Source organism: Miniopterus natalensis, chromosome 11 (assembly GCF_054644295.1).
Source record: "Miniopterus natalensis isolate mMinNat1 chromosome 11, mMinNat1.hap1, whole genome shotgun sequence".
In the NCBI taxonomy this organism is placed as follows: domain Eukaryota; kingdom Metazoa; phylum Chordata; class Mammalia; order Chiroptera; family Miniopteridae; genus Miniopterus; species Miniopterus natalensis.
In genome coordinates, this window is record NC_142091.1 from 42,378,240 (window position 1) to 42,401,657 (window position 23,418).

Genomic DNA, 23,418 nt, shown 5'->3' on the forward strand with positions numbered 1-23,418 from the left:
CTCAACACATTTGAGCTCCTAGTGCATGTGAATATATAGTGGCTCCAAGAAAAACACATAAACCCTTGGCTGCTCCTGTATCTACCCCTACCTCCTTGAAGACCCTAAGGCCTAGAGCTGACCATCCCTAAGGTCCCTCCTCACCCAAACAATCTCTCTCTTGGTCACTGTCCTTCTTCCTGGCCTCCTGCCTTAAAGGGAAAGTTCAACTACAGAGAGATGGCTCCCAGTGCCATTGCCATCCTGGGTGCCAGTGCCTACCACCCCTCTGTGCCTCCTGAGGTGTCCACAATGTGCCAGGTGCCTTCCAATCCCTCTGGCCCCCCACAGAACTGAGCCAGACGCTGGATACAAACTGCAGTTTATTAAGGCTCCAGAGTGAGAATTGGCACTTGGTTCTGGGAAGGGGCAGGGGTGTAAGTGGAACCCAAAGAAGCTGGGCCCAAACAGGATGGAGGACCTTGCCCATCCCCCCTACCCCCAATAAATAAAGTCTCAGCTCCATCTCAGGGTGCTGCACAGGGCAGAAAGCCCTCACTGAGGAGAACCCAGGGCTGCTGCCTCCTTCATATTTCTCCCCACATTGGACCTGGCCACAGGTCAGTGCCACAGGGCCTCTGTGGTGCTGGTACTCCGATGGGGCCAGGGTTAGATATGTGAGCTGCTCCCACTGGAGAGTTTGGGATGGGGAGCTGGTTTCCCCTGTGGCCAATCATGGTCCGAGGCTGCCCAGGGCAGGCTCAGATGGGGCCTGCATTGGGGACACTGTGGGTGTCCCAGGTCGGGGCCCAGCCTGGGCCACAGTCAGATGTGCAGCTCCGTGTCATCAGGTGGCTCCAGGCCGGACTCTGCGCTGAGTGCTGAGGCTGAGGGGCCCTGGGCCACCCCAAATGGCGAGACAACAGGTGAGCGAGCAGCCAGAGGAGACAGTGAAGGTGAGAAGCTGGGGGACATGGCAGCTGAGGACAGGGAGCCTTCATGGCTGATGGGGGAGCGGTGAGAGGCCGGTGGGAAGATGGCCCGGGTTGCAGCTGTGCTGGCTGGTTTGGGGGGCACAGACTTAGCTCCTGGGTGGGCCACGGCAGTGATGAGGGGTGGTGGGTCAATACGGGGAGCTGGGGGACATGGCCGAGCCTCATCCTTGAGCCGGGCAATCTCTGTGAACACGCTGGCCAGCGGCTGGAACTGAGGGCACCAGCTCAAAAGGTAGTCCCAGTTATAGCTGCCCCGGAGCTCTTCCTCTCCAGCTACTATGGCCGTCAGTGCACCTGCCACGCATGGCTTGCCATCTGCTGGGAAGCCATAGTCCCCAGTGGGTGCAGGGCTCAGGCCACAGCCCCCCAGGAAGGCCGTGGCAGTGGCTGGGGGCCCCTCTTCTCGGTACAGAGTGGCTCCTGCACCTGGCAGCAGCAGCCCTGCCTTTCGGCCCTTATACCAGGTGTCGGGGGCAGGTGGCTCGCAGGATGTGTCACTCAGTCCATCTGCATCCTGCTGAATGCCTGAGTCGGGGCCACGAGCAGCCAGGGAGGAGGCCACACTGGCTACACGGGGGAACTCGTTGATCATGCGGATCTCGTCATCCTCTGCAGCCTCTGCTGAGCCTCGGCCACTTGAATGGGAAGGGTCCAGGGAGCCACCCCGGGGGTAGGGACCTCCAGCTCCTGGCCCACCATAGCTGGGGAGAGTCTGGTGATACAAGTGCTCTGAGGGTGGTGGGCTGGGTGGCTCCCGGCCCAGCTTCTGCAGAGAGCCACTGGCCAGGGGTGCTGCCTGTGACATTGGGCCAGGTGCTGCCTCTGCCTTGCGGCTACGGGCCCGCACCAGCCCAAGGACCAGGGCCGCCAATGCAAGTACCACCACCACTCCCAGGGAGGCGGCCACAGCCCCCACCAATAGCAGGTTGAGGTCAGGTGCCAGGCCCAGGGCAGTGTGGGTGATATCCACAGTCACGGGCACTGTGGCACTCCTTGAACCGGGCAGAGGCCCCCGTGCGACCACTTCCAGCCTCAGCTCTCGTGATGCCTCACGCCGGGTCCGGCCCCCACCCCCAGAGGGGCCTGTCCCACTGCCTGGTGCTCGGCTGTCCACCCGCAGGTACAGGGCACCGGTAGTCTGGTTGATACCAAAGTAGGGAGAAGAGGTGGCAAGGGAATAGAGCACCAGGCCGTCGGCACCGCCATCCTCATCTGTGGCCTGCACGTGACCCAGGCTGTGGCCACGCCGGGCGCCTTCTGGCACTTGGAAGTGGAAAGCTGGAGCCAGGAATACTGGGTCATACTCATCCTCACCAGTCACCAGCACTGACACAGTGACCGAGGCTGAGAGGTTCCCAGCATCGGCAGCACCCACCAGCAGCTGGAAGCTTCCTGTGTGCTCATAGTCAAAGGCCACTCGTGCCCGCAGCTCTCCTGTTGAGCTGTTCAGTGCAAATGCCTCGCGTCCCTCAGGCCCAGGCCCAGCCTCCAACAGGCTGTAGCGGAGCCTCCCAAAAGCCCCGGCATCCCCATCAATCGCATGCAGAGTGGTCACAAGGGTGCCTGGAGGCTGGTTCTCCGCTAGGCTGGTGCTGAGCAAGCTCAGTGGGAAGGTTGGGCCATGGTCATTCACATCCTGGACCTCAATGGTCACTGGTGCCAGTGCAAAGTGTGCCCCCACAGGGTCAGCAGCCTGAACTACAAGCTGATGTAGAACCTGGGTCTCACAGTCCAAGGGGTGGGCCAGTCGCAAGGCACCCGAGCTCTCATCCAGCTCAAAGAGCCCTGAAGGGTCACCCGAGGTGAGGGTGAAACGCACGAGGCCATGAAGGCCAGGATCAGCGTCAGAGGCCTCCACATGCAGCAGCTCGGCTCCAACAGGCGTGTCCTCGGACACTGCCACGCGGTACGATGCTCGGGTAAAAACGGGTGGGTTGTCGTTGACGTCCAGCACAGTGACGGTGACCGGCACCGCTGAGCTGCGAGGTGGCTGCCCCCGGTCAGCTGCAGCCACAGTTAGATTGTACTGGGTTAAGCTTTCAAAGTCTAGAGGCTCAAGCAACACCAGGCATCCCAGTGCCTGGGGGCCTAGTCCACCACTCTCCCCAGCTTCAGCAAGACGGGGTTCTAGCTGGAAGACTCGTCCCCGGTTGCCACTGATGATGCTGTAGTCCACAGTGGCATGGGTGCGGCTTCCATCGGCATCTGTGGCCTCCAGGGTGAGCAGGGTGGAGCCAGGGGGCAGATCCTCGGTCACAGCCACACGGTAGTGGGGCAATGTGAAGCTCGGGGCGTGGTCGTTCTGGTCCTGCAGCTGTACATGCACTGTGGCTCGAGCTGCCCGGCCTGGCATCCCATGATCTCGTGCTTCCAGCACCACGTCCACCACTCCTAGCCCCTCATGGCCCAAGGCCACTGTTCCTGCTGTCGTGAACAAGGTCCCTGAGATGAGAAGGGAATGGAGAGAAACATGCATTCAGCAGAGGCTATGGGTGAGCAGAGGAAGTGACCCTTCAGGGCCTAGGAATGGCTTCAGAAGTCAGACTCCAGGGAACAGCCTGTGTGCTGGGAGATTATGGGATGGCCTCCAGGATTCAGGGAACAGCTTCTAGACATGCAGCCAGGACAGGGTTTATAATAGAGACAAAGGAGGAAACGTCCCCCTGGGTTAGAGATCTAGGAGTTAAGAGTTCCAGCAAGAAATTCTAGGAATGAGGTCGGAATGTGACCCAACACAGTCAAAGATAAGAAGTCAGACCCGGGAAGGACGCACCATTGTTGGGGTCAACACTGAAGCCCTCAGCAGGGGAAGCCAGGTGGTAGGAGATGTGACCATTGGCACCTGAGTCCCGGTCAGTGGCAGCGACGGAGAGAATGGCACTGCCTGGGGGCGTGTGCTCAAGCAGCGTCACCTGAGGTGTGAGGATAAATGTTTATGGCCATGCTGCCCTGCTGCCCATTCAGCCTGTGTTCTGAAGGTCGATCCCAGGAGTCCTACTTGGCATCCATTCCAGCTTAGAGCCCATACTCCTTAGTATTTGAATTGCCCACCTTTCTCCATTTTGGGGCATGGGACAAAGAACCTGAACACAGTACCCAGGACTTGCAAGACTGGTTTGAGATGGGACTTCCCACCCCCAGAGCTCCATCCCCAGGTCAGTTCTAAGGTCCAGCCCATCTCAGACACTTCTAGCCTCCTCATTTCTCTCCAACACGAACAAGCCTGGGTCCAGGTGTGGGGACATCCAGGGGCACTGGTACCTGGTAGAGGCTCTGTGAGAAGACAGGTGCATTGTCATTGACATCCTCTACGAGCACCGTGAGGTTGGCACGGCCCTCGTGAGGCCCATCATGTGCCAGCAGCTGCAGATGGTAGCGGTCACGCTGCTCAAAATCCAGGGGGCCTGTGAGGGAGACACGGCCTCCATAGCGGCCTACGCTGAAAGGATCCTGGGGTCCAGATGAGCTCAGTACATACCACAGCACGGGTCCAGAGTCCACGTCATTCCCTGTGACCTGTGCAATCTCTGAGCCCAATAGTGCATCTGCAATACACGGGACAAATGTGTTCAGCATGGTCCAAGACACTTCTGAAGCCCCAGAGTGGGGAATAGTGCCGTCCTATCACCCTTTGTACCTCTTACTTTACCTAGCCCTCACCTTCAGATACTCGGAGCTCCCAGGGCTGGGGGATGGTAGGGCGATTGTCATTGGTGTCGATGACCATCACTGTCAGGGTAGCTGAGCCCACCAGGGCTGGGCTTCCTCTGTCTGTGGCCATCAGGACCAGCCTGGACACAATCAGGTGGAGCATAATTGGGGGAGGGGTCCGGGGATAAGGGAGAACACTGGGCAGGGCTAGAGAGACTCAGGATGTGGCCTAGGGATTGAGGGAAATTCAAGGAAGGGCTTGAAGTTGGATGGACCCAGACAGGATGGGGTGGTGCGGTCTATAGAGCCAGGGCTCACCGTGTTTCTGCCCAGATCTCACGGTCCAGAATGGCTGTGGTAGTGATAGTGCCCGTGGCTGGGTCTACATGGAACAGTCCCCGTGCTGGCTGGGATGCAGCCAGACTGTAGGAGATCTGTCCACTGGGGCCTTGATCCAGGTCATCTGCCTCCACCTGGTGGAAGTAGGAGGCTGCTGGCACTGACCTGGGCACAGACAAGTCTGACCAGCCCTGCCCCACATCTTCCCATCATATCCCATACCTGCAGCAGGGGCCCCTCTAAGGGCCTTGACTCAGGCAGGAAGGCCACATAGTGGGGCTGTAGGAAGCGGGGAGCATTGTCATTGGCATCTTGCAGGGTTAGGGTCAGCACAGAGAAGGCAAAGGCTCCTCCGCTCTCCGCCTGTAGCACCAGTCGCAGCCGTGGATTTGCCTCAAAGTCCAGCCCCTCTGCTGAGCGAACTGTGATGGCTCCTGGGAGGAGGCAGAATGCATCGCTGACAGTCTCTTCCTTGCCCTGAAGCCTCCCTCTCTGAGGGCCTCCTACTCAAGGGCAGCCCCTCCCCCACCAGCGCCTCCTTGGGCCCAAAGGGGAGCTCCTCCAGGAGCCTGTCCCTTCACAGGGCCTGCTGCTCCTGCCCCTTACCTGTGTTAGGCTGGATGGAGAATGTCCCTTTCTCATTCCCACTGAGAATGCTGTAGGTGATTGGTCCGTTTGAGCCCCCTGCGTGGACAGCCTTGGGGGAGGCAATGGGAGTCCCTGCAGAGAGGATGGTATTGGTTGGACTGTGAGCACTAGGCTGAGGAAGTTTGGGGGTCACTTTTAGTGAGTAACCTCAGCCCATGCAGGGGTATAAGGCTGGGAGACGTGGCCAGAACCCACCTGGGGGTGCATTCTCACGGAGCACAGCTTCACTACTAGCACGGGGAAAGCGAGGTCCACGTTCAGATTCCCCCTGTAGCCCAACAATGACCACACCGGTGGCAGAACGGGCAGGGCGGCCAAGGTCAGTGGCCACAATGAAGAGCACGCGATCCCGGAGGCCCAGGGTTACAGGGGAGCGGGCCACACGGATTTCACCGGTGTAGGAGTCCACAGAGGTGCCAGGAGGTGGTGTGCCTGCCAGCCGATAGAGGATGGAGGCATTGGCACCAGCATCACGGTCTTCGGCTCGCAGAGTGGCCAGAGCCAGGGTGGGGGTGCTGAGGCTGGGGCCTGGGCGGGGCAGGCGCAGCCTCAGGGGACTGGTGGGGAAGGTGGGTGCATGGTCATTAACATCACGCACTGTGATGGTGACAGGTACCGTGGTGCTCAGGGGCCCAGCAGCTGCACCATCCACCGCACTCACGGTAAAGGTGTAGCTGGGACACTGCTCTCTATCTAGGGCTGTGGCTGTGCGCAGTTCCCCAGAGCTAGGCTCCAGCAGAAAGGCTCCTGCTGCACCTGCACCCAGATAGTAGGTCACATAGCCATTGGCCCCAGCATCAGGGTCATGAGCCTGCAGCTGCAACAGGAGAGTCCCTGTAGGTGCATCCTCAGGCACCTCCACAGAGTAGGCAGGCACAGGAAAGGCTGGGGCATGGTCATTGGCATCCAGCACTGTCACTGTCACAAGCAGAGTGGCACTGAGAGCTGGCTGGCCTCCATCCCGGGCCTCTATCCGCAGCTGGAATGTTGGTTCCACCTCCCGGTCTAGTGGTCTCATGGTACCAAACTCCCCAGAGGCTATATCTAGGACAAAGGCTCCTGACGGATCCCCATCTGCAGAGAAGGGCATGCACACATAAACACACATGTATCAGCCCATGGGAGTGTGGCTGATTTATAGGCAACAGCAAAGAATGAGATAGAGGGGAGGGGCGGGAGAGAAAGGAAATGGGGAGAGAAAGGAGGAGAAAAACAGAGAGAGAAAGAGGGAAAATGGGAGAAAGGCAGAGAAACAAAGAGAAACACAGGTAAAGAAAGATTCTATAAAGCAGATGATCTTAAGAGTGTGGTATGGGAACTCCCCTGAGACCCTTTCAAGGGATACATAAGATCAAAACTACGTTCAGAGCAATGCTAAGACATTACATGCCTTTTTCATCCTATCTCTCAATGTACAGTGCAGTCCAGATGGTACATGGAATGACATCATCACTTGGATGGTTAATGGAATGTGTGCTGATATATTCTTGTGTTTCCTAGAATATTCTAGATAGAAAGTTTAGAACATAAATATGCTCAGAGATCCATTCAGTTTTTGCTGGCTTACCTTCAGTTACACCTGCTATAATCTTTGCAACCTCATTACTATCCAACAAATTATTATTTGAAACCCTAACATGCGCCTATGCAGAAATATGGCAAGTAGTATATACTTCACTGGCTTGCTTTGTAATATTTTATAATCTACTCAGCTTTAATATCTAGTATAGTAAATAGACATACTTATATACTTATATTACATACTTATTATAATGACATATCGTACTATTATATAAACAAAAGCTCTTCAGGAATCTCAAAAATTAGGAATGTTAAGGGTCCCTGAGTCCAAAAAGTTTGAGAACAACTGCTCTACAGGGAGAGACAAGAAAGAAAAAGAAACAAAAGTTAAAAACAGAGACATAGAGGGAGATAAAGAGCTGAAGCACAGGAGACATGCAGAGACACAGACATATGCATGAAAGAAAAAGAGGGATGCACAAAGGGAAGGAAAGGAGACCCTCGCACACTGACTGAGTTTGACTTAGGCCAACGTGGAGCAGGTACTGCGAAGGTTCTCACCCAGGATGCGGTACTGCAGTTGCCCGTTTGCTCCCACATCTGGGTCAGAGGCCCGCAGCATGGTAAGGGTCTGGGGGTCCTGGCCCTCGGGCACTTCCAGGGAGAGACGGGTACTCCCAAAGGTGGGGGCATGGTCATTCTCATCCTCTACAGCCACTCGCACTGTGACATGGGTCAACAGAGGGGGTGATCCCCTGTCCCGGGCATACACTGTGAGGAAGCAAAATCAGTGAGCTCCAGCCTGCTCCCATCCCACGGAGAAATCCACACCACATAGTGTTCATATGTGTTCACCAGGTACACACACAAAACAGAAAATGTCCATCTCTCCACACCCCACAAGCACACAGGTGCCTACATGTGGACATGCACACATAAATAGACAGGTGTCAGGGATGTTATTTTTTCCCCACCATTCATGCGTGGTGCATGCAAGATATATCTTGGATTAATGGCTGTGTGACAGAAAAGACACTAAATGAGGTATCTGAAGATCTGGGTCCAGCTTTGCCATTTTCAAGCTGTGTTAGCTTGAGAAAGCCACTTCACCTCTCAGGTACTCAGTAACAATATGCTCCTCTGTTAGATGTCTGCAGTGTAATCTGAGGGAATCCTAGAGGTTACAGCTGTGACATTATGCATTTGAGAGCTTGTGCACACTGGTGACAGCCTAGAAGCAGCTGACCCTGCACTTGGCCAAACTGCTGAATCCCCAAAAGGATCCAAAAAATGTAACAGAAGCTGTGCTACAATAGGTGGCAGCTTCTAGAAGGTAATTTGGGGGTTTGCCTACCTAACACTGGAGCTTACAACGCCTCTCAGGCTTTCCGGGTCCTGTCAATGTGTACCTGTCAGGTTGATCTCCTCCTGCTCCTCCCGATCCAGGGCCCGAAGAGTTGTGAGAACTCCAGTGTCTGGGTCCAGGGAGAAGTTCTCGCCAGAGATGCCTCCATATGTCACTTGCCCATTGGCCCCTGAGGAGAGGCAGCACGGAGGGTGGTCTTTTTTGCCCCAGTCCACCTTCTCTCAACTCCCCCGCCCCTCAAGGTCTTACCCAGGTCCGGGTCGGTTGCCCGCAGAGTTAGCAGAGATGTGCCGGGCGGGCTGTTCTCCCGCAAGAGGACGCTGTACTCCTGCTGCTGGAAAGCGGGTGCCTCGTCGTTGACGTCGGCGACGCTGACGGTGAGGAGCTGTGTGGCTGAGCGCGGCGGGGAGCCGTGGTCCGAGGCCACCACCGTCAGAAAGTGCTCAGCGCGGTGTTCGCGGTCCAGCGGCCGCACCAGGGACAGCGCTCCTAGGTGCGCAGTGGAGCAGGTTGGAGGGCAATCTCCACACTCCCCCCGCATCACTCCCTCCTCGTACCGGCGGCCGGACCCCACTCACCAGAGCTCGGGTGCAGCCGGAAGCAGCCGTCCCCGCCGGCGGCCAGGCGGTAGGTCACGCGCGCGGCCTCGCCCAGGTCCGGGTCCCTGGCGACCACGTGCAGCGCCACGGGCCCAGGCGGCTGATCTTCCGGGAGGCGCACCCGCGAGGGCGAGGCGAAGGCGGGCGCGTTGTCGTTCTCATCGGTGACAAAGACACGGGCGGAGACGCGCGCCGTGCGGCGGCGGCTGGCGTTGGCCGGTCGGTCAGTGGCTTCCACGAGCAGCAGCATGACGGGCGTGCTCTCCCGGTCCAGGCCCAGCGGAGCGCTCAGCGCCCCGGTGCGCGCGTCCAGGCGCAGCGCGGGCGCGGGCGGCTCCTGGCGCAGCAGGCGGTAGCGCACGTCGCTGTTGGGGCCGGGACCGTCGGCGTCCGACGCGCGGAAAGTGTACAGCACAGCGCCGGGCTCCGGGTTCTCCCGCAGCGCCAGCGCCAGCGGGTCGCGGGCGAAGGCGGGCGCGTGCTCGTTCTCGTCTTGCACGCGCACCTGTACGCGCAGCAGCCGCGCGCCCGCGCCGCCCGGTCCCTCGGCGCGCACCGTGAGCGCGCGCCACGCCGGGCCCGCCTCGAAGTCCAGCTGCCGCGCCAGGTACAGGCGCCCGGAGGCCGCCTCCAGCGCGAAGGTGCCGTCTGGATCCGCTCCGCCCACCAGGGTGTAGGTGAGTGCTCCCACCCCCGCGGGCTCCGGCGGCGCCACCGAGCCCAACAGGGAGCCGGGCTGCAGCCCCTCGGCTGCTGTCACCGTCAGCACGACAGGCACCGGGGCCGTGGGGTCTGGTTCTGAAGGATCTGGCAGGGGCTCAGCCAAGTGAGCTGAGGGAAGCACCTGTTGTGGACCGAGGCGGGAGGAAGAAATCAGGGGGACCCGTGTAAAAGGGGGTCTGGGTTGGCCCGATGGGTAGCAGGAAGGGTGCTCAGAGTAGCCTGAGAGGAGGGGGAAAGACCCAACGAAGGTGGAGCTGTTGGAGGTGGGCCCACAGCGGTGGCCAAATGGACAGACAGATTGGAGGAGGGCAGCTATACCTGCACCAGCAGCTGGAGGCTGGAGCTCCGAGGAGGGCTGCCTTGGTCGTGAGCACTCAGCGTCAGCACATAGTGGGGCCGCTCTGCTCGGATCAGGGGTGCTGCAGTGAGCAACTCCCCCGAGTGAGGGTGCAGAGAGAAGAGCTCTGAGCCAGGACCTGGGGACCGGCAGTGGAAGGGTGAAGGCTTGGGTCCCAGAGCTGAACAGGTCATGAGGGTGTGCCACACCCATCAATTCCCTTCTCTCCACCCCCATACCAGTCAGAGTGTACAGGATGGTCCCATTCTCCCCTTCATCTGGATCCTTGGCCTGAAGAGTTGTCACCAGTGTTCCTGGAGGCACTCGATCTGCTACCTGTGGGGACACACAACTCACCTACAGTTGTCTCTTTTGGATTCCTGAAACAACTCAGGATGGAGTTCCCCTCACCTGTGTGCACGTAGAGCCCTTGTTTTGCTCTCACACCTATTCCAAAAATCATCTCACCTACACCTACAGCTTTATGAGGAGGCACCCATTCCCTCTCACTTCTTCGGAGCAGGGTCCTTCTGCCTCACATACCTGTATAGGGAGGCCCCCGCCAGCAGCCCCGGAAGCCTGCAGGAAGGTGGGACTGTTGTCGTTGAGGTCGAGCACTGCGATGTGCATGGTGCCTGTGGTACTGCGGGGTGGGCTCCCTCCATCCTGCACCTGCACCAGGAGCTGGTAGCTGCTCTGCCGCTCTCGGTCCAGGGTTTGGAGTGTGGTCACTTCTCCTGGGAGTGCAGGAGAGGGATCATGTATGGGCTAGCTAGGGATGCAGAGCCAGAGACCTGTAACTGAGAAGCTGAGGCTTGGGGTGTGTGGGAGAGAATCTCATGGTGAAACTCCAGGCTTAGTCCCGGTCTTCATGACCAGGCTCTGGGGATCCTGTCTGGGTGTTCACCAGTCTGAGGATGAGGCCACAGGGTCTCAGAATTTGGATGCCAGGACTCACCAGTCTGGGGGTGGATGCGGAAGGCCTTGCTGTCTTCTGACACCTGTCGCAGGCTGTAGGTCAGACGTCCATTGGGTCCAGAGTCTCGGTCACTGGCATAGACCCGGCCCACACTGGTCCCTGGGGGCTGGTTCTCTGCCACAGCTAGGAAGGTGGGCTCCTCAGACAAGCGGGGGCTGTGGTCATTCTGGTTGAGGATGCTGACCCTTACAGTGGCTGTGCTTGTCTGCTGCCCCAACTCAGCTTTGGACCCCGACACTGCCATTACCTTTAGTGTGTACAGCTCCTGGGACTCACGGTCCAGTGCTGCCCGCACCCACAGCCACCCACTCTGTGGCTCTAGGCCAAAAGGGCTACTTGGCCCATCTCCTGCAAGGTGGTAGGTGACAGAGCCCCCATCAGGTGCTCGAGCCTTCACTTGCAGAACCTGAGTTCCAGGGGTGGTGCCTGAGGGCAGGTCCACACGGTAGGTAAGGCTGTCAAAGTGAGGAGCCAGCCCACGGGTAACCAAGTCCTGTACCACCACCCGAAGTCGAAAGTGGCTGGTGCGGGGTGGGGAGCCCCCATCTCGGGCTTCCAGGTCCAGTTCATGTGCTGGCCCCCCTGGGGGCCCCAAAGGTCCCATAAGTCGTATGTGGCCCGTTGTGGGGTCCACAGTGAACACCCCGCCACCTCCAGCAAGAAGGTTAAAAGTGACTCGACTGTTAATGCCTGAGTCGGGGTCCAGAGCACGCAGTGTATAGATGAGGGTCCCTGGGGCAGTGCTTGGTGGCAGTAACACGGTGTCTTCAGGTGCAGGGAAGGCTGGGGAATTGTCATTCACATCATCCAGCAGCACACGCACCCGAGCCACAGTGAAAGCTGGGGGCACTCCACTACCTGCCTGCACCTCCAGCTCCAGCACTGGCCCCAGCAGCTCCCGGTCCAGAGGGCGAAGTGTCTTTAACAGCCCGGAGGTCGCATCTAGGGAGAAGAGTCCTCGAGGATCCCCGCCTGATAGGGTGAGTGTCACAGGCCCCAAGCGACCTAGGGAGTAGAGAAGGGTCAGGAAAGAAATGGAGGGGCACCTACTGAGTTGGGGCCAGGCTCTGAACCCAAGAGGGGCTACAAAATGCTCATGCCTGTGCCTTTCAAAGGATTAGGGGGAGAGGGAGGTGTTGGCAGAGAAGCTAGGTGGCATTAGGGTAATATTCATGTACTTGGGAATAAAGCAGAATGTCTACATATGCCCAAGAAGGTGTTGGGAATTGGAACCAGAGTGTGTTGACTGGAGCTATCCAGGGTACCCTGAGATGGAGCTCCAGGGTTTTACTGGGGTGTCTAGGTATGGCACCAAGTGGGCATAATGATAAATGATACCTGGTGGGTTGTGTGCCTGGACTATGCCCACACTGGTGCCTGGTGCCACATCCTCTGGCACAGAAAAGACATACTGTAGTTGTTCAAATATGGGCGGTATGGGGGTTCCAGGCACAATGCTGATGTTGACTCGGGCACTGAGCTCTGCCTTCAGGCCACCTCCATCCTGAGCCCCAATCTCCAGCTGCACCACAGAGTTGACCTGTCTGGCCAAGGGCCAGGCTACTGCCAACAGCCCTAGGAGGAGGGATAGAGCAGAGATGTATAAGGAAACAATGGAGTTGAAAGGGGGGCAGTACTTCATTTAGGCAGGTGGGAGGGGGATGGGGGATAAACTCTAGGTATGGCAGGATCCTCACCTGAGTGCTCATCCAAGGTAAAGAGTGGGGGGCTATTGCCAGCCAGGATGTGGTAGGAGAGTCGCCCATGGGGCCCCTGGTCAGGGTCATGGGCACGCACCCTCAGCACGGCTGTGCCTGGTGGACTCTGGGCACTCAGACTGGCAGCATACTCCCGTGGATAGAACTGAGGTGGGTTATCATTCTCGTCTGACACAAATACCTTCACATACACTATGGACTTGAGGCCTCCCTGGTGAGATATGTAGCCATAAGTCAGATGGATCTTGTCTGGCCCTGGTGAATACTCTATCCCAGTGTTCCAACCTGCCCATGGTCTGCCTACTCACCCCATCCACAGCAGTCACGGTGAAGTCGAAGCTTGAGGGCCCCTGGTCACGGTCCAGGGTCTGGGTTGTGCACACATCACCACTGTGGGCATCAATGCGGAAAGGGGGAGACCCTGAGGTCCCAAGTCCAGCGCCCAAGGAATAGGAGAGGAGGCCAAATGGGCCACTGTCTGCATCTGTGGCTGTCACCTGTGGAGAGGCTAGGGTGAGTGATGCATCATCTTTTTGGCCAGAAAAGCCAGAGCCACATGGCAATTAGAAGGCACAGGCCCTGGGCCAGCTGGGGCTGAGTCTCTGGACGGTGGACACACAGAGGGAACTAGTAGGACATACACCAAAACCCAAGCCTAGACCAGACCTCATTGCCTGTGTGAGGTTTCTGTGAGCCTCTCCTCACAATGTTTTTGTCAACTAGTCAGTACATAACCATGTTTTATATGTGTTTCTGTTTAAAGACACCTAATTTAATATATATTGTTGATTCATTAATGTTGAACACATGGCCAATGGCACTATAACTTATCTGAATGAAACTTATCTAAATACACATACTGTTTTCTCCATAAAGCTCATCACAGCCTTCTTGTGCTTGGGAACTCTAGACAAGCTCTTCAGCACCACACCTGGGGACCATTTTAAACAGCAAAATCACCAAAAAAAAAAAAAGCACAAAAATGCAAAAAACATGGCACTAAATAGACTGCATAAAGGACCCTTGTATACAGTAGAAGAGCTGAAACATGAATGCAGAGCCTTGCCATGTTCAACCTCAGCTGGAAATGTATACGTTGGGCGACTTGAATTTTTCAGTGATCTGCACATGTCTGAGAGTGACCACAAAAGTTCCATGAGTATTGATTTTTGGGTCACACTTAAGTTTTAGAGAGTCAGCAAGTTCACAAATATAGAATCTGCAGAGTTTGAGGAGGACCAACTGCACTTATGAAGAACAGTGCTAAAGGGCTGTGACCGCAAATTCCTGGTGGATCACAGGGAGTTAATAACCATCACCAGGTCTCATAATCACTCCAAGCAGGGAACTGGCTGACCGATAGAATTATAGAGGCTGACATCATAGGCTTACTCTTTTTTGAGTTTGGTCATTACAGAATGAGATCTATGATACTGGAATTTGATCACTGGGAATGATCAAGTCTGCTTTATGGATTTATGGATGTGGCTCATGCATCGTTACCCTTCCTTCACCTCTCAGGCCAACCTCCTTGGAAGTGAGAGAGGGAGAATTGCATGTCTATATTGCAAGTCCAATATTGAGGTCATTCGGTTGTGGGGTGGGGTCCCCAAAACTAAGAAGTAGGGAAAGCCTTTCCTAGTTAATTCCTGGTCATCTCCCAGACTGGTTCAGAAAAAGCTGAATGACTGGACACCAATGTCAGGAGTCTCTGAACATTTCAGGGTCAAATCAGCAGGAGACACCATTCTGGGAGCTCCTAAGCCCAGGACAAGGCCAGACGTACCCTAGGTACTCTATGTATATTTGTTCATTGAGTAAACGGACATTCTGATTGCCATGCCTTACAACAAAAACTTCTTTCAAACTGAGTTTTTATACCATGGGTGCACATTAGGGGCCTCAATAGTGGACTAGCTGGTGCCGACTGCTATAGCCTGTGACAAAGTGCTCTTTGTGGATACAAGGGCCTCAGGGTCATGATATGCTGTAAAAGGAAGCTGGAGAGTTTCCCTTTCTGAGCCGGAAAATGTTGCTCAGGGAGAAGGCTGGCCAAGGACTTCTGATGGTTGCCCAGGCCCTTGACAGAAGTGATTTGTGCCATTGTTTACCCTCCCGAGAGACACTAAGACCCTGCCATGGCTGGACCCTGGAAACAGTTCCAGCTCCAACACTTTACGTGGCCGTGGGCCCGGATATCCCAGGAGACCAACTTCCCCTGCATCAAGCCTGCGGGCTGCAGCACAGCTGCGGCACCATCTCCAGAAGCTGTTAAAGACCTTTGCCCTCTGACTCGCTGCAGGAAGAAAGCAATAAATAGTGGTCAGGGGAAGTTGTCAGGAACTGACCCCAGAAGGTGCAGCAGCCATTGACTGGAAATGACCAAGGCAAAGTGAATTTCCTGGCCTGTGCAGCCCCTGCTCAGAGGTTCCACTGCAAATGCACAGTCTCCATTTCAGCAGGCTCTCCGCCCTGCTGCACAGTCCAACCATGTCAGCAACCTCTCCCAAAAGCCATACGTAACCTCCTCTCTCTCCTCTTGTCCCCACCCCACACAAAGCTCTCATCAAATGCACTATTTCAAGGAGAAGGTAAAGACCCTTATCTGTGAACCCTCTAAAATTCCTAACAGACCACAAACTTACTATCAGCCCATCCTGACCTCCTCTCCAGGAAAGGAGAATTGTTGCCACTACGCTCTCCTGCTTCTTCCACTGCTTCCCCAACCCCCGTCTTCCTTTGCCTCCCCTTACTCTGCCTGTTCTTACACGTTTTTGTTCCCCGGAATCTCTCCTTGGCCTTTTCTCACGCTACACACTCGCTTAGGGCCTTCTCTTCCACTTCCATGGCTTTGACCATTGTCTGTACTTTGACCCAGATCATTCCTCTAAGCTCCAAACTTGTACATATAGATGCCTGCTCAGCATCTCCACTTGGAGGTCCCACAGGCACCTTAAATCCAACCTGTCCAAAACTAAAGGCATGATCATTCCAAACCCCTCTCTAATGACTCTTCCATCCACGCAGTTGCTCAAGCCAGAAATGTGTTCTTCCTTTTTCCTCTCCCGGTAAATCAATCAACCAGGGACTAAGTAAATCCTCATTATCTCTCCTATTTGTCTATTTCTTTCCATCACCATTATCACTGTCCTGACCTAGGCCTGAGGTGTTTTTCTCCTGAACTGTTAAAATTCCCTTCTTGTGGCTGTCTGATCCTCCTATCCTTTCTCTACACCAGAGTTTCTCAATGGCAGCACGACTCACATTTTGGACCAGACAGTTCTTTGCTGTGGTGCTGTCGTGTTCATTATAGGATCCCTGGCCTCTACCCACTAGATACCAGTAGCACCCCACCAGTTGTGACAATCAAAAATGTCTCTGGACATTGCCAAATGTCCCCTCCAGAGAGCAAAATTACCTCGAGCTGTGAACCACTGCTCTACACTGATTGTCAAAAGCATTTTTTGAGAAAACAAATATAATCATATTACTCCTCTACTCAGAGAGCTTCAATGTTCCCTGAAGAAAAAGCTCAAACACCTTGGCTTGGCTGGACTTTTCACTGTCTGGCCTCCCTGCATAGTCTCATCTCCCACTCTCCCATCTCACACCTTAAACTCCAGAGACACTGAGTCGCTGTAGGCCCTTGAACAAGTCAGATTCTCCCCTGTCTGGTCGCCTCATAAACTCCTGCTTACCCTTTAAGTCTGAGCTCAAGGGTCCTGACTTTTGGGAAGACATTAATATTGCCTAGCTGTACCTCACATGTATCCCCATCGTGGAAGTTTTCTTACTGCAGTAAAACTGTTTCTTTGCACAGGAATCTCCCCTCTAGAACACATACACTCCATGTGTACACACAGTACACACATACACTCCATGAAGGGTATGTGTGTATTGGGGGGTGGGGTGGCAAATAACTCATTCATTACTGTGAATTCTGTGTCCCTAATGCAACGACTGGCACATGGTAAATACTCTAAATGTATATTGAGTGAACCAAATATTAAGACTTCTTGTAATCATTGTGAACACCCACTGGTTATTTTTATGCCTGCTTCCCTATGGTTACTAACAGTAAAAACTCCAGGAAACCACCTGGAGAGTTGCCCTCTTGCTTCAGGCACTAGTGAGGAGGAAGAAGTTTGGAAGGCATAGCCCATTGGTTCTGGGCCAAGAGGGACAGTAAACACAAGAGAGAGTGGGTGGGAGCTCAGCAGCAGTAGGCAGGCAAATACTCAGAGTCTGGCCAGAAGGGAGGCGGTTGCCCAGGCACTGGCCTGGAAGTCTAGGCCAGCAGGGAGCCCCTGAGAAGATGTTTAGGGGTCTGGTGGACTTCTGAGACATAAAGACTTCAAGCACTAATCTAAGAGGCCTCCGTGCCTCCAGTCTCCCCTCCGGCATCCATACTCCGTGGTACAGCTAAAATGATCTTTCCAAAAGACATGTCAGATTTGCCTAGATCTCCTTATTGGCTCCCTATGATTTTTAAGATAAAGTCAAAGCTTGTAATCTGGCTTCTTTCTACAATCTTGTCTCCCCGAACTCTTTCTCATCAGCACAGCTGAGGCCAACCTGAAAATGCAGTCCCCTCAACACATCATGGTATTCTGCAGCTCTTTCTGTGGTCCTGGAATCCCTGTTCACCGCCCCCCTCTCCCGCCCCGTATTATCCATTCGATAAAGTCTCATTGGTTCATCAAAGGCTCATCCTCTGGGCTTCCATAGCAGCTCATATGCCGCTTGCTATAGCACTAGGTACTGGTGTATCTCTTCACCTACATTGGGAGCTGCCTGGAAATAAGACTGTCTCTTTTCTTTGTTCCCAGGGCCCAGCACAGTGCCAGACTTATAGTAGGTAAGTTAATTCTTAACACCATAAGACACTTTTTCTCTAGACTCAATCTTAATTCCCTCAACTACCGAAATTACCTAGCCCAGCTCTTGCACCCTGCTCTCTCATCTTTTCACAACCCTTACCCTCTGCACAGACTTTGGAGCTTATAGAATAGGACCAAACCCTCTGGCATAAGTCACTATCACAGACCTGCAAAGCTTGGTTCTTGCTCTGAGCTCCCCTGTGGCCCTCTGATCCACTCCTGCCCATAGCAGCATCCTGCTGTGTGCAGGGCTTACCTACCTGTAGAAAGCAGGTTCCAGGCTGGGTGCCCTCAGGCAGTGAGGCATTGTAGAAAGTCCTCTGGAACTGAGGTTCATTATCATTCACATCTTGCAGGGCCACACTAACTGTGGCAGAGGAGGTGAGAGGAGGCAAGCCCCCATCTGTGGCCACCACAATCAGCTGTGGCTGGGGTTCTAACTCATAGTCCAGAGAGGCAGCCGTGGTGATGATGCCTGAGGTGGGGTCAATGGAGAACCAGCGGGTGTGGGTGCCTGGAGCCAGGCTATAGGTGACCTGACCATTGGTGCCCTGGTCAGGATCCTGGGCCATCACCCGCACCACAAAGCTGCCAGGCAGTGCAACCTCAGGCAGGGGCTCAGGTCGGTAGAGCTGGCGGTCAAAGGCAGGTGCATTGTCATTGACATCAGTGACATGCAACACAAAGGCAGCCTCAGCCCTCAGCGGGGGTGAGCCTGAGTCGGTGGCAGTAACCCGCAAGTTATAGGCGTCCCGCTCCTCCCGATCCAGCTGCCGAGCCACGCACACCAGGTAGATGACGCTGTCCTGAGTACTTAAGGCAAAGTGGCCCTCTCCACCCTCCAGGGACACATTGACGTGGGCAAAGTCACCATCATCTGGGTCTGACACAGAGATGCGAGCAACAAGCTGGCCAGGTGGGGCAGCCTCTGACACTCGGGGGGAACCATCTGCGCTAAGGAAGATGACAGTCATGGAGGGCTGATTGTCATTGGCATCTCGCACATGCACAGTCACAAAGGCCGAGCCCAGCTCAGGGTGAGCCCCACCATCCCGTGCCTGCACCACCAGTTCGTGGACCCGCCGTTGCTCGAAGTCCAGTGGCCGCTCCAGCCGCAGCAGCCCCGTGTGTGCATCAATGGAGAAGGGTCCATCACCCTCGCTCTGTCTCCGGTTGATCTCATAGGTCACAGCCCCATTGGCATCGGCATCGGCGTCAGACGCATACACCTGCAAGACTGGGCTGCCGGGGGCCAGGCTCTCGGACACCACAGCATGATAGCGGCTCTGATTGAAGGCTGGGGCATGGTCATTGATGTCCAGCAGTGTCACATCCAGCAGGGCCTGGGCCCTTCGGGGAGGTGAACCACCGTCGTAGGCCTCCAGTTGCAACATATAGTGTGAGCGGTTCTCTCGGTCCAGCTCCCCAGTAACTACCAGCTCGGGAACTGGGGCCCCATCGGGACCAGGGCGTGTCTCCAGCCGGAAGGTCTCTCCAGCCCCATCACCAGACAGCGCATAGCCCTGGGTTCCTAAGCGGCCAGCATCTGCATCACGAGCAGGCTCTAGTGGGTAGCGGGTGCCAAGAGCTGTGTGCTCAGGTATCTGCAGGGCAGCACGAGCCTGCGGGAAGGCTGGAGCATGGTCATTGATGTCAGCCACTCGCACAGTAACTTCCACGGTGGCGCCGTCAGGAGTAACTGCAGTGAAGCGGTAGCGATCCCGCCGCTCACGGTCCAAGACACGGGCTGTACGGACCACCCCACTGTGCTCATCGATGGCCAAGTCTGTGCCCACACCACTGCCCTCCTGCGCAGAGATGAAGTACATGGGGGGTGCTGCTGTGCCTGCCGGAAGCCCTGCACTGATGTCCCCGATCAGTGTGCCTGCCGGCTGCTCCTCATCAATCTGTAGGTCCAAGCTCCCGGCCTGACCCCAGGCTCCTGACACCCTGGCCCCCAGCAGCAGTAGCAGCAGTGGGAGCAGGGGGCGGGGTCTGGGGCTCTGCATGCCAGTGCAGGAAAGCGCAGAGCCCAGCTCCTTCTGCATGACAGGCACAGTCCAGATGTGACTTGGGCTTCGGCTCTAGGCCAGGCTCTGGGCCCAGCTTGATCTCAGGCTTTGGATCAGGTCCAGCTCAGGCCCTGGCTCCAGCACAGGCTCCCTGACCTGCAAGTAAAGTGGAAGAAAAAAGGTCACGATGGGGAAGGAATCAACAATTCAGGGAGACTGCGGTCTAAGCCTTGTGCTCCCTCACACCCATCTTGGGCCCAGGAAACCTCTGCTTTAGGACTCTTCCAGCCCCGCTCCAGTCTTTCCCTGGCAGGTTCCCATCCCACCCTGACCCCCCTCTCAGCAGATTGTTTTGTTCCTATTGTTCAGGTCTGAATGCCCTCAGACTCCCAGTCAAACGGAGCAGGGACTCATAAGCCATATTGATGATTTTGACTTTATCCTAAAAGCAAATGGAAGCCACAGAAGTATTTTGAGAAGGGGTGTGCCAAGATATGACGTACATTTTGTGAAGATCACTATCGCTGCCCTTGGGAAAACAAGGGGCACGCAGACTGGATGGTTATCTTAGAACGGCCCTTGTAACACACTTGTGGGAGTCCAGGCGATGGCATTGCTTTGATGGTGACTCGGATGAGTGTTAGCAATGAAAATGACAGAAGTGGATAGGTCTGCAGGAGGTTTAGGAGGTAGAACAGACAGGGCTTGGTGACTGTTTGAAGGCAGGGGATGAAGTAGTGGGAGAAGACAAGCATGCTGGGCAAATTTCTGGCTTGAATCATCAGTTGGACAAAGGTATTCTTAACTGGCCAGAGAGAGAGAGAAACAGAGAGGGGAGGTGTCTCTGAAGCTAAGGGGAGCCAGGGTTTCAAATGCTGCTGAAGTTCAAGAAGGAGGAGTCCTAAAGCCTCATGAAGGCATTTAGTGACTAAGTGAGAGCAACGCTCTTTGAAAGGTTGATTCATTTCCTCCAGTTTCTCACTTCTCACACCCTCCACCCTCTGTGAAGTAAGGCTTCCTCCCCTATGGCGTTGCTTTCACTGAGCTTCCAGTCATTTCTGTGTTCTACATCTAACGGACACTTTTTCTGATCTTCCCCTTGCTGCGCCCTTCTGGATCATTGGCTCCTTGGAGCCTGCTTGTCCTGGCTTCACATGGTGAAACCCCAGCTCTTCCTTCCATGGTACTTCTCTGTCCACTCCTCTATCTCCTGTGTAAGTTCTTCCTCTGCCCATCCTTTAAAAATTCGTGCTCGTCAGCCCTGCCCGGGTGGCTCAGTCGGTGGGAGCAGCATCCCATGCACCAAAAGGTTTCAGATTCCATTCCTGGTCCCAGCACATATCCCGGTTTCGGATTTGATCCCCGGTCGGGGCGTGTACAGGAGGCAACCGATTTGATGTTTCTCTCTTTGTCCGTCTGTCTGTCTCCCTTCTTTTGTCTCTAAAATCAATGAAAAACATATCCTTGAGTGAAGATTAAAAAAAATTGGTTCTCTTCAGGATTCATTCCTGACCACATCTTTCCCACTCTCCACACTCTGCCTGGGAGATTATATCCTTTCCCATGCCTTCAATTCAAATGTATCGATAATTTTTTTATCTATCTACTTGCTGATGACTTTCTAATCTCCATTTCCAGCTCTGGAGAGCTCTGGAGATGCATGTCCAGCCATATTCTGGACTTCTTCACAGTGTAGCCCCTACTTTCACCTCAAGCTGTGTTTCTTCCTCCATTCTTTTTCCTGTGAACAGCACCACCACTCATCCAGGTGTCCAGGCCAGAAACCCAGAAGCTCTCCGGGCTTCCTTGCTTTTCTTCGGTCTGATTTCCAATTAGTCATCCAAACCTAACTAAATGTCTCACTAGACATGTCTTAAGTGTGCCCTTTCCTCTCATTCCCACTGCTGCTTCCCAGTGTGAGCTTTGTCATCTCTCCTTTTGATTCTGCTCATTACTGGTCCCCCTCTCAGCCTCCAGGTTTGGATCATCTAATCCATCTCCACTTGACCAGAGCTAGCCATACAGCTCTCAAAAAACCACTCCTGACAAAAGGCTTCCACTGGTTCCCCGTTACTTACAGCAGAAGACTGCTGCTCCTCTATGGAAAAAAATGCAGGTACACATACATACAAACTGTGCCTGCAGTTTCAAGGGGTTCATGGGCACCAGGTATAGAATTCCTGACCCAAAATATAAAGTCCAACCTCCTTCATACATCTTCCTGATCTGAGTCCTGCCAATCTTTCCAGTGTGCCCCTCCTTTCCTTTTCCCACCATACCCTGCATTCCAGCACTAAACCCATTGCTATGTTCCTTCCCAACTCCTTGCCTTGTATGAACTATTCTTTCAGTCTGAGACTTCCTCTATACACTGGCCATCTTTTACTCAAATTCCAAGATACAGTTCAAATGTCCTGTGTTCTGTGGAATCTTCTACATCTCTGTTACCTACTGCAGAGGCAACTGGACTCTCCACTGGGCTCCCACTGCTTTTGGTGCACACTGACAATAAACTGCACAGCAGCCCTGATTTATTCATGTGTCTGCCTCCTTGCAGACTTGGAGGCTCATTGAGGGCAGCAACTTTATTTACTCTCTGATTCTCCAGGGTTTAGTAGAAGTATAGCATCAGCAGGCAATCAGTGATGAATGAATGGTCAGAGCCTCTCAATTACCCACCATGACACTCACCTACCGACACAGAGAGAAACACCCATGGGCATGCCAACAGGACAACATACACAAACACACGTGAGCCTGCCCTTGAGACACCACAGTCAGTCCTGTGGCTACAAAAGTGTATCCTTGGGTTTTTACAGATATGCTCTGCTCTAGGACTTCCTGTCTTCCTAAGGGAGGAATGTTTCTGACCCCTCTTGCTTTCCCATCTGTGTGAGGCAATAAAAAGAGCAGGGATTCCACAAAGTTTGAGCTGGGTTTGAGCCTAGTCTCAGTGTTATTTTCCTAAACTATAAAATGGTTATGGTGATACCTACCCTGTGGGGTTTTGTGAGAATTAGAGGCAATGGAAGCAAGGATCCCAGAGCTGGGCATTTGGTAAATGCTCTCTCATCAGTTCCCAGCACCATCCCTGATGGGTCCCCTCAACCCAGCTTCAGAGTTCTGGGGTTCTGTGTGTTCACTAAGATCCCTCTCCCCGGGGCTCAAGTCTGAAGAGCCCATGGAGCTGCCCTATGGAATAACAGGTCAGAGAAATTCAGAACAAGGAGGTCAGAGTGAGCACAGGCCTGCTCCAAAGATGGGAGAGGCTGAAAGTACAGGGATCACTCAGGGGCTCAGGTCAGGGATCTAGGCCTAGAGGCTGGGTTCGACATCAAGGGTTAAATGTTGGTCCTATCCATTTAATCAGTAGAGAAAAAGCAGTTGCGGTGGTGGGGAGAGAAGATAATGGACAGTAAGGTCAATGTACTTATCAAACTGTGTTATAACTTTGTCTCCCCACCCAGAGAGTTTTATTTCTTTTTCGTTTGTTTTTTAATTCTCACCTAAGGATATTTTTTCCATTGCTTTTCAGAGAATGGGAGGGAGTGAGAGAGGGAGGGAGGGAAGGAAGGAGGGAGGGAGACAGAGAGGGAGGGAAGGAAGGAAGGAGGGAGACAGAGAGGGAGAGAGAAGAACATCAATGTGAAAGAGACACATTGATCGGTTGC

At 54.6% G+C, this 23,418-nt stretch overlaps 1 protein-coding gene across 1 annotated transcript; it reads right to left on the reverse strand.

Annotated features, from left to right (window-relative positions):
* Window positions 1-349: 349 nt before the first annotated feature.
* Window positions 350-20,030, reverse strand: DCHS1 (dachsous cadherin-related 1). Its single transcript, XM_087821712.1, has 20 exons — window positions 17,996-20,030; window positions 13,164-13,352; window positions 12,835-13,066; window positions 12,476-12,712; window positions 11,117-12,142; window positions 10,702-10,895; window positions 10,398-10,494; window positions 10,140-10,297; window positions 9,078-9,942; window positions 8,749-8,988; window positions 8,543-8,668; window positions 7,695-7,904; window positions 5,808-6,686; window positions 5,571-5,684; window positions 5,187-5,398; window positions 4,944-5,098; window positions 4,635-4,765; window positions 4,236-4,519; window positions 3,748-3,886; window positions 350-3,416 (listed from the first exon to the last, which is right to left on the reverse strand). The coding sequence occupies exons 1-20, from the start codon at window positions 19,781-19,783 to the stop codon at window positions 805-807; spliced, it is 9,888 nt and encodes a 3,295-aa protein (XP_087677838.1). The 5' UTR covers window positions 19,784-20,030; the 3' UTR covers window positions 350-804.
* Window positions 20,031-23,418: the final 3,388 nt, after the last annotated feature.